Source organism: Moschus berezovskii, chromosome 26 (assembly GCF_049115385.1).
Source record: "Moschus berezovskii isolate FMDL1 chromosome 26, NW_MosBer_1.0, whole genome shotgun sequence".
Taxonomy (NCBI): domain Eukaryota; kingdom Metazoa; phylum Chordata; class Mammalia; order Artiodactyla; family Moschidae; genus Moschus; species Moschus berezovskii.
The window spans coordinates 42557567-42573659 of record NC_142485.1 but is presented as its reverse complement, the minus strand read 5'-3'; the positions used below and the strand labels follow the sequence as shown (position 1 = coordinate 42573659).

Sequence of the window (16093 nt, the reverse complement as noted above, 5' to 3'; positions counted from 1 at the left end):
AATCTTTATAAAAAATTAAAGGAAGTCCCTAAGCGGGCAGACAATGCCAGGCACTTGAAGTTTTTCAGGACAAAAATATGTACTTAAACCAAGTAATCCAGTTTCCTTAGATGTCATACCAACTTAGTTTGGTTTGTGAATTTGCTTCTGCAAAGTAATATAGCATTTATTTAAAGAAAATTAGGATTTGGTGAGAAGTGAGTTGCCTAAATTGGACCCTCTACTATAAAGGTCATATTTACTGGTTTAGTTATTTACATTTTAACAAAAGTTCAATTTGAACAATGCAGTTAATTTTAATGTAATAGTATTGTCACACAAGCAAGTGCTTCTTAAACAGGATTAGAGGTACTTCTCCTGACCTGTCAAACATGCTCACTTTCCGTGACTTTTAAATCATCTTATTACTGAATACCGAAGGGTTTTTAATTGTGAAATATTTTGAGGCCATGCATTTCTCAGTGTGTGATTATCATAAATGATTTATGACTGACATGATAGATTGTTACTCTCTATAACTTGATGAAAACAATGATGTCGTCGAGGATTTTTTCTGGAAAAGTTCTTATTAAAGGAAAGAAATTTTTGCCAGGAAGTTATTCTCCTCCTTTGATGAAGAAAATGTTCAAGAGCCGTCTGCAATAGCTCCAGCCTCCAGCAACACTGAGACCTAGAAACGCTAAGTATTCCTCTCACTTTGAACAGGAAGTTAGTGTATCTCTGAAAATGACAGCCTCTCTTCGATCTCAGCTGGACAGTTATCACAGTTTAGATCCAGAGACTTTCTCTGTGCCTCTGAAAGTGGACAAACTTTTCAGTCCATGGGGTGTATTCTCAAATTCACATAATGGATATGCAAACTAAAGGTGAACTAGAAACAGGAAAGAAATCTTCATGATCCAGAACCTTTGAGCAATTTCAAGCATTTTGAATAAGCTCCAAGTTCAAAAATAAATATAAAGATGTAACTGTGCCTAAAGTTAGAACTTAAGCAAAACAAAATAGGTACCTCCAGTGATAGAAACAAGGATGGTATTTTGGGTTTAGTTTGGTTTTGTTACATTTCATTTTCAATTAGTTTTTACAGCAAGGTTTGGAATCACACAATGTGTTTGAAGTGTATTTCATTAATACAGTTTCTAAAATCTATTATGAAATATTTTACTTAATTAGGTAAAATATTATTGATACAATTGAAGTTATTTTGCAAATTGTGGAGTGCTATACTAAGGTAATTTCATAAATATTTGTTCCTTGATCCTGTCAAATAAATGAAGCACAATTGTGCCTTTGTCTTCGGTTCAGTTCAGTTCAGTTTAGTCGCTCAGTTGTGTCCGACTCTCCGCGACCCCATGAATCACAGCACGCCAGGCCTCCCTGTCCATCACCAACTCCCGGAGTTCACTCAAACTCATGTCCACAGAGTCGGTGATGCCATCCAGCCATCTCATTCTCGGTCGTCCCCTTCTCCTCCCGCCCCCAACCTTTCCCAGCATCAGAGTCTTTTCCAGTGAGTCAACTCGTCGCATGAGGTGGCCAAAGTATTGCAGTTTCAGCTTCAGCCTTTGTCTTAGAAATATCATATTTAATTTTCAAAAGAAAAAACTTTAATATTTTTATCAAATAATATTATTATAATTATGCAGATACCCTCAAGCTCTCAATTATTAAAGTACAAGTCATGTTTCTGGTGCTGAAAACAGTGGTACGTGTGGTGTGGAAAGACGGTAAAGAGGGCAGAGACGCACCTTGATATACGAAGTGGAAACCCCGTGCTGGAGCCCCGCTCTTTGCACTGAATCGGAGCAGAATCTGGTTGGATGTGGCCAAAGGCAATGTCTCACCTGTAGGGAAAATCAGAGATCATCTATAGGATAGAAAATAACAGGGTATTTATTTTCTGATATTGTTATTTTCTTCTGAGATAGGTATTAAATTTTCTGTGATCTCAGTAAAAAATTTAATAATAATAAAGTCAGGTGGTTTCATACATGGGATAAAAATGCATTTGAAATTTTACATTGAAAATAAGATTTTACTAAGCAAGCAAATTCAAAGATGATTAAATTTCTCCTCCACAAAAGAAAATAAAAATAGACAAGCTTAATAGTAATTCTCCTGGCTGCGTGACTAGAATGAAAGACAGAGCTCGCTGAAGGTTTACCTGAGTGAGACCCCGAGAGTGAGCTGAGCAGTCTGGCCTGAGGGTGCGTCCCGTCAAACAGCTCTGCCAGGTCATTCAGCGCCGTCTGGAAATAGGCGAACTGCCCAAACACCACTGAAAATGAAGGGGTGGGTTGGCACAAAATGTTTTTTTTTAAAGTAAAGATATGAACAAGGTCCCATCACTTCATGGCAATTAAATGAGAAAAAGTGGAAGCAGTGACAGACTTTATTTTCTTGGGCTCCAAAATCACTGCAGGTGGTGACTGCAGCCATGAAATTAAAAGACGCTTGCTCCTTGGAAGGAGAGCTATGACCAACCTAGACAGCATATTAAAAAGCAGAAATATCGCTTTGCAGACAAAGGACCGTATAGTGAAACCTATATTTTTTCCAGTACAGATGTGAGATGTACAGATGTACAGATGTGAGAGCTGGACCATAAAGAAGGCTAAGAGTCAAAGAATTGATGCCTTTAAACTGTGGTGATAAAGAAGACTCTTGAGAGTCCCTTGGACAGCAGAGAGATCAACCAGTCAATCCTAAAGGAAATCAACCCTGAATATTCATTTTAGGACTGATTCTGAAGCTGAAGCTCCAATACTTTGGCCACCTGATGCCAAGAGCCAACTCATTAGAAAAGACCTTGATTCTGGGAAAGATTGAGGACAGGAGGAGAAGGGGGCAACAAAGAATGATATGGTTGGATGGCATCACCGATTTAATGGACATGAATCTGAGCAAACCCTGGGGGACAGTGAAGGAATTGGGAGCCTGGTGTGCTGCAGTTCAAGAGGTCACATAGAATTGGACACGACTCAGTGACTCAACAACAACAACAAACACAGGATTTTAGGGGCATCAGTCATCATAAAGAGTAGAAATCTAGGACTTATTCTAAGTTTTACTGTTCATTTTTTATAACAAAATAAATATTTTGAATCCAAATTTTCAGTTTTTAAATTAAATTGGTATTTTCCATTGTTAACTGACTGATAGAGTCAGCGGACCTTCTTGGGAGTCTGGTCCCTCCGCCCTGGTTTCTGTGATCACATCCATCACCTTCTAAGTATCAGACACCTTATTTTCTTAACACAGCAAGATGAAACAAGGGAAGCCTTGCCTGGAAGCTCAGTCATCCTTGAGAACTGCCTGAAAGAAGGAGCTTAAGACACTGAGTGTGTTGCCTTGCACTGTTCATGAAGTGATCTAAACTACCAGAGGCTGAAGTAAGTCCTTGGAGGAGGTTTTATTAGATTTTTAGAAGCCTGTGATTAACATAAAAGAAGTTCATAGAAATCATCTGTCTCCCATATGCAAGTTTCTTAAGCAGCAATTAACTTTCTCATCACATAATTGTGTTTTTAAAATGTTTGCCCTTAAACAGAATGGAACCTTAGAATTTTTGTCAGTTTTATTTCTATAAGTGGGTGGCTGCTATTTTGAGTGTAAAGAAAAAAAAATAGAGTATGTTAGGTTTTAACTTTTACTGTTGGAAGAAAGGAACTATTCCATAAAATTATAAAAGCTATTCTCTTCCGACTCTGGGAAAGAATCCAACACAGAGGTATCTTCCTGGTCTAGAGTGAGAAGGAAAGAGGAAACGCCAGGAGCCTGTCAGCGTAGGGCCATCTAGACACAAAGCCATCCCAGAAAATTGGCTCAGGCTAGAAGCCAAGTTCAGGAAGGAAACTCGTGATGTCAGGTTTGGAGGGGTCAGACAGGGCACTGCCTGCTTTTACATCTGCAGTCACTCAAAGGTAGGTTCACTGACCCAGTGATTTCCAGAATAATCAATAACCAAATATACATGCCAGTATCTCACAGACTGATCAGGTTCCCCTGGCCCATATGTGAGGCAATGATCTTCCTCACACACAAACAACCAAATGAGAAGATGCTTCCTAACAAAAACAAGAACAAAGCCAAAATTATTCTGCTTATTCTGGATTGGAATCCGAGAAGGAAGTATAAGCATTTTACATTACGCTGATAAAAGACCTGCAGTGGAGCTTGTATGAGACACCTTTGGAAAACCTGTCACACATCATCTTCCTTTATATTATTTCATTAAATCAAGGGCTGATGTATTTGTGTATAAAATGATGGAAATATTAACAAAGAGATATGACAGTGAATTGAAAATAGGAAGAAAACCTTACCAAATTCCTTTGGTACCGTTATTGAATAGAGGCAGATCTGACCGGCGGTATAGTTGTGAGGGTAATTGGGTGACAAGACCACTCCCTCTGATCCAGTGTACTGGCCTCCACAGGGGGCTGAAAGAGATCAACCAAGAATTATGTGTTGTGCGTAACCACACGGCAGTTGACAGGGACCTAAAAAATGATAGCATTGTGCAGTCAACATGAATATTCAAAGACCGAACAAAGTATCGTAGTCAAATATTGATTTTACATCTCTATCAAAAGTGAAATAAGAAGAAAAGCAAAGATTGAGCAGGTGAGAATAAAAGTAACTCAAATTAAGAGGAGGACCTAATATTATTTTTAAGAACGTTCTCAGACATGCTAAAATAAGAATGAAAACAGTTCTCATTAGAGTAGGAACAGGTCGAATAAAGACAAATTCTTAAGTTACTTCAAAAGTCTTACTAGAATTTTCCAGTTGATCTCAAACAGCATATTAACTTAAGTGATACAAAGGCAATTTACATTTTCTATTGTCTAATTACTATGAGACTAAAAGAAAAATAATCATTTTTAGTCTTTGCTATCTTTTCATCCTAGATTCAGCTCAAGAGTGGCAGGTATAGTTACTAGTGTGTCTGGGGTCTCTTCTTGTAAGTCCCACTGAAAGCTGAAGGGACGCAAAAGTAGAAAGAAGGTTAGGGCAGGTACACTGATGAAGTGCCGCACGCACAGCTCAGTGAGAGACAGATGTGTGTTTATTTTCCCTCTGATCATCTTATTCACGCTCAGCATTGCACTTTCTGAGAAAACAGAAAAAATAAACAACTGTAGCCTGGATATTCAAGATACTATTGCTAAGCATCTTAAAGTAGACATCCAATTAAATTCCAGTTTTGAAAAATCTAGTTTTTGAATTAAATTGCAAATCCTTCAATTTCTCCTGTTTTTACTTGAAAAGAGGTCTGTGTCTGCTCATCTGTTTAGAATACTGTGTATCCACTGAGGTGACACTGATTGCACCTCTGTGGCCAGACTACATGCCTCCTTATCCTGGGTACACCTTTTGTGATCTGGATTCATAATTACTTTCAGTATGTGGGAAAATTTGTATTTCTATAGCTTATTTCTTCTCGGTGTGACAGTTTTCAAGCATTAAAAAAGATAGAAATCAGAGATAACGTGCTTAATCTTTTGATTAGCATGCTGCTGAGTCCTAATGGATGGCCAGGATGACTAAAGCGCCTCAGATGTTGATGCTGGCGCCAAAACGCCTCACTGATGACTGCGCAGTTTTCCCAGGGCCTGCTTTATGCGCCTGGAAACAGAAGTCAAGCTCTAGAAAGTCAATGAAGACAGCTTAGACACCAGACAGTTTTACACTAGTAGAGATTTCACTTAACTGAGCTAAGAGCAGCCTTCATGCTAATGTCTTAACTCAGAGCAATTTTATCACCCTAAAACAATTGCCATGACTTCTTTTTTTAACAATCTTAAATAGAAAAAAAAGTGTTTTTATTTTTAGATGGAGGAAATTCTCTACGCTAAACTTCAAAGCTCAAGGTTTTCAGTGAAACACTGGAAGACTTCTATCAGTTGAAATGGATCACTTAATTTTTAAAAAATCAACCATACAAATTCAACCACATTATTTCCAAAATACACATACATATATATGTATACATTTATATTTATACATACACATATAAATTTTCTTAAACACTCAAAGTTCAAATTTATATATATGTATATATTTCAGAAATAACATGGTTGAATTTGTATGGTTGATTTCTTAAAAAAATTAAGTGATACATCTAAACTAATAGGAGTCTCCCAGTATTTCTGCAAAGATTTATTTTGTTCACAAATAGGATGAAAGAATATTACTTTATGATAATAGGAAACAATGAAAACTAAAAAGGATGAAATGAAAGAAAGCAGACATGGCATTTTAGATCCTCTACTACGTTGATAACTTGCACTGTGCTTATACATTCTTCACCAGATTTGAAGATAAGCACCAAAACAGCATGATACACTTTAAAGCAACCAAACATTTGTGTAATTGAGAAAAATCTATAGAGAATTCTTGTTTAATTAGTAATTATTCTGTCCATGTTACTGTGTTAATCTGAGAAATAGGAATTGCTTTTCTTATGCTAGAAATTCTTTTATATTATTATGATAATAATAGGAAAATAAATATGTTCTTGCTCTTTGGTAATTAATGTATTAAACAGACCATTTCCTAAATGAATAAGGACATGCAACAGCATTCACTGCAGATGGTAACAAGAAACTAACTCATCCATTTGGTTAATTGGAATATATGTAAACCAAAAACAACATAAACAGAAGCCATTTTGATCCGTGCAAATGAGGGTGTTTCCATTTCTGTTCTAATTCAGTAGGAAACCTCAATGAACAAGAACCGTAGGCAACAGAAAGAAAAATTATGTCATGCCTTTAAAACAAACTAGTCCAAAATATGTCCTTTAATATACAAACTACGAAGATGTTTAAAATACAGCAATATTCACTTAGCTTAAATGGTGATCTGAGTAATTCACAGACATTAATTCAGCACAAATGCACTGTTCTTCATGAGATATACAAAATAAAATATGGGAGAGGTCATTTCTGCTTAATGATTTGGAATTCTTAAGTTTTATTTAAATTTAAATAAATAAGTAAAATCATTCTTTGATGTTTTATGCACATAGATACGATGACTAGTTAACAGCAACTGTGCTTGATGGGTCTTCAGATATAGAAAAAACCTCTAATTTAAAATTAGATTATTTATCTATTGCCTAAATGTGACCTCTTTTTTTTTTTCATTGAGTCTTGTGGCTATAGAATTTATTATCATCCCTCATAAGTTCAAAGTATGTTTGAATTTAATACAATGCACAGTTTTCACAGTTAGAAATGCCCAACTATCTAACTGAAAGAAAAATACTCCCCTCCCAGAAACCTGAGTAAATTAAATTAAACGCTCAAGGAAGGCCAAATCCTTATCCCACGTTGCTCTGCGGGGTCACCCTACTGATAGGGGTAGAGGACTGATGTGCAGACCTTCTCCTGAATGAGGGCTGAGTTCCAGAGGGAAGTTATCTCTGAAGGCAGCTCTGGCCCCACATGTTGGTACGTACCATTGCAGGAGGGCAAGACCCGGTTCCATGCGGGCTTTCCGTCCACTCCAATCACACACGTGATGGAAGACGGGTCAGCGATCTTGTAGCCAGAGTCACACTGGTACGTAACGGTGGAGCCGAGCTTGAAGTCGGTCCCGATCCTCGTCCCATTCATTATATTTCCAGGGTCAAAACAGGCTTCCCGTGGTTTCTCTGTGGGAGAAATGAATGCAAACTCTATGAGAGCATGGATTTTATTTCTTTAAGTGTTCAGCAAATGAAAAATGCTCAAAAAAATTGATTGACTTATGATCAAGTTGTTAATGTTCAAGTCAATGATTATCATAGAAAAACAAAAAACTCCTTCGATAAAACTACATTTCTCATTTTTCAAATGACAACAAACTGCAGAATTCCTGTTGTGCTTGATTTCCTGACTTTTATACTTTATTCATAGTAAAATGAAATCACACCACATTTTAGGAAGACATGAGAGAATTGGCTTCTCCAAAGGAGGCTGGCTTAATTCATGTGAGTTAAGGGTGATTTTTTATGCTGGGAAGATGATCAAGGAAGGAAGTTCTGATCTTGTACTATCCTCACTGAGTCAGTGATGCCAAACTTAGCTGGAAAACATGTTTCCTGATCCGTAAGGGTTAAGCCCTGTGCCTGGGATGCAATAATTACCCAACACAGTTCCATTCTAATCACAGTACCTGCTGCAAGGAAGTGAGGGTGGATCATGTATCAGGCATTGAGCTGGATATCTTGCATATTTCATTCAAATGTTCACCCACTTCTGCGACAGGAGGGTGATCTGGGCACTGTTCTACATTTTGAGAATATGAAGCTCAAGATAGGCTAAATAACTTTCACAAAAATGCCCAGCAAAGTCCTGTCCAGTTATAGGACCACTAAAGGACACATTTGCTAAAAACCTTGTTGTTTAGTCCCTCAGTCGTGTCCGACTCTTTGCAACCCCGTGGACTGCAGCATTTCAGGTTTCCTTCACTATTTCCCGGAGTTTGCTCAAATTCCTGTCCATTGAGTCGGTGATGCCATGCAACCATCTCATCCTTTGCCATCCCATTCTCCTCTTGCCCTCAGTCTTTCCCAGCATCAGGGTCTTTTCCGATGAGTTGGCTCTTCGCATCAGGTGGCCAAAGTTTTGGAGCTTCAGCTTCAGCATCAGTCCTTCCAATGAATATTTACGGTTGATTTCCTTTAGAATTGACTGGTTTGATCTTGCTGTCCAGGGGACTCTCAAGAGTCTTTTCCAGCACCACGATTCCAAAATATAAATTCTTTAGCATTCACCCTGCTTTATGGTCCAATTCTTACATCCATACATGACTACTGGAAAAACCATAGCTTTGACTAGATGAACTTTTGTCGGCAAAATGATGTCTCTGCTTTTTAATACACTTTCTAGGTAGGTGTGTCATAGCTTTCCTTCCAAGGCTAAAGACCGAAGTTCTTCCAAATATAAGTACAAATCTGTCTTCTTTCTCTCACACAGTCTGGTAGCTGTGTTTTGAAGCTTGTGCCTTGGTAGCTTTAATATGGCAAATGTTCTGCTTCAGCAGACCTTCCAAATGTCTCTAAATCATGTATTTATATCTCCTTCTGTTGCATTTAATTCCACCATTTGAACTGCTTTCTGTTTGTACTTGTCAACATCGTTCACTCCATCAGCAAAGCCCCTTGCAGCATCAGAAACTTCTGGAATGGAATTTTATAGCTTTTCAAGTGGTCAATATAGGTGTTATACTGAAATGTTTTTCTTTTGTGGGGGGAGGGGGTTACAGCTAAGAAAATGCTGTTTGTTATGAATATGTGTGAGTGTGTGTGTGGAACTGGGTTATTATTAATAATACAAATATAGGCTCAAGGATAACTTGAGTGCATAAAATAAATATGTTTCAGCTCTTTTCATTTTTTTGACAATCTTTCCCCCAGGGCTAAGCGCACACATAAAGGATTTCTGGAGAGTATAAATGCAAGGTTTCATCTTACCTTTATGAGGAGTTGTGATCAATATGGATTATGTTCCCTTTTAAACATTTTCCCTCACTGAGTGTCTGCCTACTGTGTATGTGTGTTCAGTCATGTCTGACTCCTTGCGACCCCATGGACTGTAGCCCACCAGTTCCTCTGTCCATGGAATTTCTCCAGGCAAGAACGATGGAGTGGATTGCCATTTCCTTCTCCAGGGGATCTTCCCAACTCAGGGATCAAAGAGACTCCCCTCTCTTGCATCTCCTGCATTGGCAGGAGGGTTCTTGATTACTGGGCCACCTGGGAAGCTCACTGCTAGTGAGTCAATCTGTACAGTGGTGTTACAGGATCCTTCTGGAAGACTGTGGCAGGGGAGCTGGGAAAGAGTGAAGATTAAATGAGCTCTGAAAACCACATCCTTTATCCTCTGAGGAACAGTTTATATGCAGTAGCAGAGGGAAAAGGCACAAACTTTGTGATGTTTTGCAGGACAGAGGAGAGGCCTGTTTGGCTGTATTTATTCAATACTTCTCAGTACATTTTTAATTGTCTCTGTATCAACATCAGCCAAACAGAGATCTCTTTGGCAATGTTGTCCCAATCTATTATAACCAACTATTAGAATATATTATTTACATTCTCTTGTTAAAAGCACAACATAAATATATAAATATTATATTATCATGAGTATCATATGTGCTATATAATCATATATATCATAGATAATATAACAATTATCATCATACCTCATTATCATGTATATCATATACCATGTGTAGTATATTTTCACACATATTAAACATTACCATATGCATCATATGCCATATGTACTATATTATCATACATAACATATTGAACATTATCATATCATACATATCACATGCCATGCATATTTCAGTTATCATACACAATATATTATATATATACATTTTGGAAACCCCTCTAGGTGCTCTATTTTGCTCTGGTTAGAGTCTCACAGCAAGAGCTGTAAACTCTGTTGGGACCCATATTCTCTAATCACTTCATTGAAAACTGATTTGTTCAAGGAGTAGGGGACATTCTGATAATTCTTTGTAGCTTCCTCAAATCCCACAGAGAACATAGATCATTTATTTTAATCAAATAAGGGATGAATAAGCAAAACTGTGGTCACCAGAATAATCTTTCCATCTGCTTCCTTCCAGGAGAACATACCCAGCATCTAATAATACAAGCACTGGCCTAGGGTATACATTTTTCTCCTATAAAATAACAGAGAAAAAAATGCATTTCTGATGCCTGGTCAGCTTTTATGATAATTCTTTGTTATAAATATCTGTTGGTTTAGGGTATGTTTGGTTAAATAACACACCCTCAATTTTCTGCTCCATGTTGCTAATGGAGAGCTCTGAGGCCAGTTTCTCTTCATTTCTCCAAATGAACTGCATCGAATCTTTTGGTTCCATTACCCAGTTGTCAGTTCAGGATGTTTGGTGATAAATCACGGTACTTTTTCTGCTTACAGTTTGTCACAATTTCTAAGGAGATGACTTCATTACACAGTTCCTGTCAGTTCTGCTTAAGGACGCTTCCCAGAACTCCTGCCCTAGAACCATGTCAATGGACTCTGCGGGGTCTCTGGGGTCACTGGCAGGGCTGCCCTGAGGCTCCTTCAGGTCAAGTCCAAGCACCATGTCTGCTCTCTGCTTCCCTGACCAATGAAAAATGCATAGACTTTTTTTTTTTCCCTTGAAGTACAGTTGATTTACAATATTATATTAGTTTCAGGTGTACCAACAGTATGGTGATTCACTATTTTTTCAGATTGTATTCAATCATAAGTTATTACAAAATAATGGCTTTAATTTCCTGTGCTGTGAACGACAGAGGATGAGATGGTTGGATGGCATCACCAACTAAACAGACATGAGTTTGAGCAAACTCCTGGAGATAGTAAAGGACAGAGGAGTCTGCTGTGCTGCAATCCATGGGGTTGCAGAGTCAGACACCACTTAGGAGTGAACAACAAAATAGTGGCTATAATTCCCTGTGCTGTAAAAAATGTCCTTGCTGCTTATCTATTTTATACATGTGTGTGTTAGTCGCTCAGTTGTTTCCAACTCATTGTGACCCCATGTACAGTATCCTGCCAGGCTCCTCTGTCCATGGGATTCTCCAGGCAAGAATACTGGAGCGGGTTGCCATTTCCTTCTCCAGGGGGTCTTCCCAACCCAGGAACTAAACGCAGGTCTCCAGCATTGCAGGCAGACTCTTTACTCTCTGAGCCACCGGGCAAATAGTAGTTAGTTAATCCTGTACCCCTAGTTTGTCTCTCCCCTCTTCCTTTTCCCAGTCGGCAACCACAAGTTTGTTTCCTATGGCTGTGAGGCTGTTTCTGTTTTGCTTATACATTAATTTGTATTATTTTTTAGATTACACTTCAGTTCAGTTGCTCAGTAGTGTCCAGCTCTTTGCGACCCCATGGACTACAGCACGCCAGGCCTCCCTGTCCATCACCAACTCTCAGAGTTTACTCAAACTCATGCCCCATGAACAGTATGAAAAGGCAAAAAGATATGAACTCCCCAGGTTGGTAGGTGCCCAATATGTTACTGGAGATCAGTGGAGAAATAACTCCAGAAAGAATGAAGAGACAAAGCCAAAGCAAAAACAACACCCAGTTGTGGATGGGACGGTGATGGAAATAAAGTCCGATGCTGTAAAGAACAATATTGCATAGGAACTTGGAATGTTAGGTCCATGAATCAAGGCAAATTGGAAGTGGTCAAACAGGCGATGGCAAGAGTGAACATTGACATTTTAGGACTCAGCAAACTAAAATGGACTGAAATGGGTGAATTTAGCCCAGATGACCATTATATCTACTCTTATGGGCAATAATCCCTTAGAAGAAATGGAGTACCCATCATAGTCAACAAAAGACTCCAAAATGTAGTACTTGGATGCAGTCTCAAAAATGACAGAATTATCTCTGTTCATTTCAAGGCAAACCATCCAATATCACAGTAATGCAAGTCTATGCCCCGACTAGTAACACTGAAGAAGCTGAAGTTGAACCTATATGAAGACCAAAAGACCTTTTAGAACTAACACCCCCCAAAGATGTCCTTTTCATTATAGGGGACTGGAATGCAAAAGTAGGAAGTCAAGAAACACCTGGAGTAACAGGCAAATTTGGCCTTGGAGCTCGGAATGAAGCAGGGCAAAGGCTAATAGAGTTTTGTCAAGAGAACGCACTGGTCATAGCAAACACCCTCTTCCAACAACACAAGAGAAGACTCTACACATGGACATCACCAGATGGTCAACACCGAAATCAGATTGATTATATTCTTTGCAGCCAAAGATGGAGAAGCTGTATACAGTTAGCGAAAACAAAACCAGGAGCTGACTGTGGCTCAGATCATGAACTCCTTATTGTAAAGTTCAGACTTAAATTGAAGAAAGTAGGGAAAACCACTAGACCATTCAGATATGACCTAAATCAAATCCCTTATGATTATACAGTGGAAGTGAGGAATAGATTTAAGGGACTAGATCTGATAGATAGAGTGCCTGATGAACTCTGGACGGAGGTTCATGACATTGTACAGGAGACAGGGACCAAGACCATCCCCATGGAAAAGAAATGCAAAAAAGTGAAATGGCTGTCTGAGGAGGCCTTACAAATAGCTGTGAAAAGAAGAGAAGCAAAAAGAAAGGAGAAAAGGAAAGATATACCCACTTGAATGCAGAATTCCAAAGAATAGCAAGGAGAGAAAAGAAAGCCTTCCTCAGTGATCAGTGCAAAGAAATAGAGGAAAAAAATAGAATGGGAAAGACCAGAGATCTCTTCAAGAAAATTAGAGAGACCAAGGGAACATTTCATGCAAAGATGGGCACAATAAAGATTCCACTTTCAAGTGATAAAATTATAAACTAATAAAGATCAAGAAGTTTGTAGATGTTAGTGTTTTGGAAGAAGCAGATTAATTTTCTGCTTAAAAATCATATCAATAAACGCAAGTTCGTTAAAAAGGTTAACAAGAGTTGAAACAGTCTATGTTTTATTTTACAATTCTGGTAACTAATTAATTCACACGCTTAAACAAACATATGCATACATATACATATTCATTATTTTTATAAAGCTCCGGAGAAGGAAATGGCAACCCACTCCAGTGTTCTTGCCTGGAGAATCCCAGGTTCGGGGGAGCCTGGTGGGCTGCCGTCTACAGGGTAGCACAGAGTTGGACATGACTGAAGCGACTTAGCAGCAGCAGCACTACTGTGAATTAATATGTTGGTAAGTCCTTTTCTGTGATTCTTTGTAAGATGCCCTGTTTTTCCCTTGTTCACATGAGAAATAGATTTGAAAAAAATGTGTATTTATTTTCATTACCCCAAGGGCAAAATGCTTAGTTTGGGGTGGTTTTTGCTTGTGAGTTTTCTGTGCGTTTTATCTGGATGCTGGCGACAGTGGGTGGTAGACCCCGGAGAAGTGGGCAACACTAATCATGTGACCGAAGAAGAAAGATGTGAGCAGAATCAGTGCCTGTGTGTGCGTGTGTCCCTGTGTGCTCAATCACTCAGCCGCGTCCAACTCTGCAACCCCACGGACTGTAGCCCGCCAGGCTCCTCTGTCCGTTAAGTTCTCCAGGCAGGACTGCTGGAGTGGGTTGCCACTTCCTCCTCCAGGTATCTTCCTGAGCCAGGATCAAACCCATGTCCCTTTTGCTTCCTGCTCTGGCAGGCAGGGTTCTTTAGCACTAGTGCCACCCGGAAAGCCCTGGGATCGGTACTTACTCCCCATCAAACCAACACCATGGGTGTAAGGACAGGGAAAGGGCAATCACTATTTTACATTTGAAAAATACTGAGATAAAACTAAGCTGGTTGATGTACTTATATTGAGTCATCCTAGAGAAACAAGATAGTAAAATAATCTTAAAATAGTTCTTAATTACTTCAATTACTCACTGCATGTGCCAAGTCACTTAAGTGGTGTCTGATTCTTTGAGACCCCATGGACTGTAGCCCCCACCCCCAGGCTCCTCTGTCCATGGGATTCTCCAGGCAAGAATACTGGAGTGGGTTGTCATTTCCTCCTCCAGGGGATCTTCCTGACCCAGGGATTAAACCCACATCTCTTATGTCTCCTGGATTGACAGGCAGTTTCTTTAGCATCGGTGTCAATCATAATTTATCTTCAAATGGCCATGAATCTGGAGAAAAAACAAAACTTCTTCCCCTACTTTATTTTCTTTTGGCTAAGGTAGAAATGCATGTTGGAAATTTCTTCTCCTCTAGAGAGACTAGAACCTCTTCCCCAGACAGGTGAGAAAGATGTCCGAATTTTATGCATTAAAGAGATAGGCAAGACTTTATAAATAAATGTTTACAATGAAAGCAATTCTGATACAAACTACTTTCCTTGCCAGTTAAGCTGATCACAGTACCTTTAAATTCAATGGCAAACCCCGACAAGCCCACAGAAGCATCGCTTCGAAATGCCAGAAAAAGACTGTTTCCGCTGCTCTCAATTCTTTCTGGGGCTTGAGAGCCCTGAAAACTTCCAATGAGAGGGCTGTTGGAGTCCTCTCCTTCATAGATGTGCAGGAAATCATAGCTGGGCTCCATGTTGAAACTGAAAGGAAAGAATATTGATGAGTTTCCATACCTCCGGTGTGTCTCTCTTCTTCCCAACTGTCAAGTCTCTGAGAGCACACAGTGATTGCATTTGCCTTTGTATTTTAACTTATAAAAAGCAGGACGATCCAAAAGCTAAGTACAATAATAACCCAAATGGCAATAAATACAACAGATACCAATTAAAACAAATATTATTAGTATTTTACATAATAACCACTATCTTCAATACAGTATGATTTTGAAGATATATAAAGGAAAATGAGTCCTTGTAACACAGATACAGTGTGTTTTCCCTGTAACTGTGATATTTCTAATGAATGCAGTTTAAAGGAAGGGGGTTCAGAAGTGATGCATTTCCACTGATATTTGATTTTTAAGTGAAAATATTTTTAGTTTAATAATATATATCTTTGGTGTTTGGGCTTCCCTGGTGGCTCAGATGGTAAAGAGACTGCCTGCTGTTAATCCTTGGTGTTGCTGATGATTCTTAAAGTTCAAAAATATTTTTGGTTCTTTACTTTTAAAACTGTAATTGCCTCTGCTTGCTTAGGTAATTCGGCCAATATTTGCAGTCCTTACAATGGTACGAAGTGTGGAAGTCAAACCTCACGTTATTTCACCATGACTGGATGTTCCAATTTTCTCTCCCTTCTCCCTCCTTCTTCCTCTCTCCCCTACCCACTCTCTGAATTTCTCTGTCTCTCTCGTAATGTGAACACCCTAATAATTTCCAGTGTCTTACAATTCAAGTCCAAAGCTCTCAAGTGGGATACAGTTTTAAATGTCTCTGCCATTTACGACAATAAGGATGACAATAATCTGGGAACTTGAAACATACGTCTACTCTCAAGTAAAAGACTAAACTTGGTTCAGGCATCTAAGACCCCAGTGTGGTCAGAGTAGCAAATATGCCAGACAGAGGCACTGCTGTAGTCCATTTTGCCTGGCCCTCCTCTGTCCCTGCTCCTCTAAGTCAGATACCTCAGGGTCTTTAACGTGGACCAGTCCAGGCCG

The 16093-nt window shown here is 38.9% G+C and overlaps 1 protein-coding gene across 1 annotated transcript in view; it reads right to left on the bottom strand.

Moving 5' to 3' along the window:
• The window catches only part of CSMD1 (CUB and Sushi multiple domains 1), a 1848896-nt gene that overhangs the window by 253893 nt on the left and 1578910 nt on the right, over positions 1 to 16093 (bottom strand). The window contains exons 30-34 of the mRNA XM_088832674.1: positions 14887 to 15074; positions 7469 to 7663; positions 4326 to 4442; positions 2165 to 2278; positions 1749 to 1844 (exon numbers count right to left, since the gene is read on the bottom strand). Coding sequence (XP_088688800.1) covers positions 1749 to 1844; positions 2165 to 2278; positions 4326 to 4442; positions 7469 to 7663; positions 14887 to 15074 — 710 coding nt within the window. The remainder of the gene's footprint in view (positions 1 to 1748; positions 1845 to 2164; positions 2279 to 4325; positions 4443 to 7468; positions 7664 to 14886; positions 15075 to 16093) is intronic.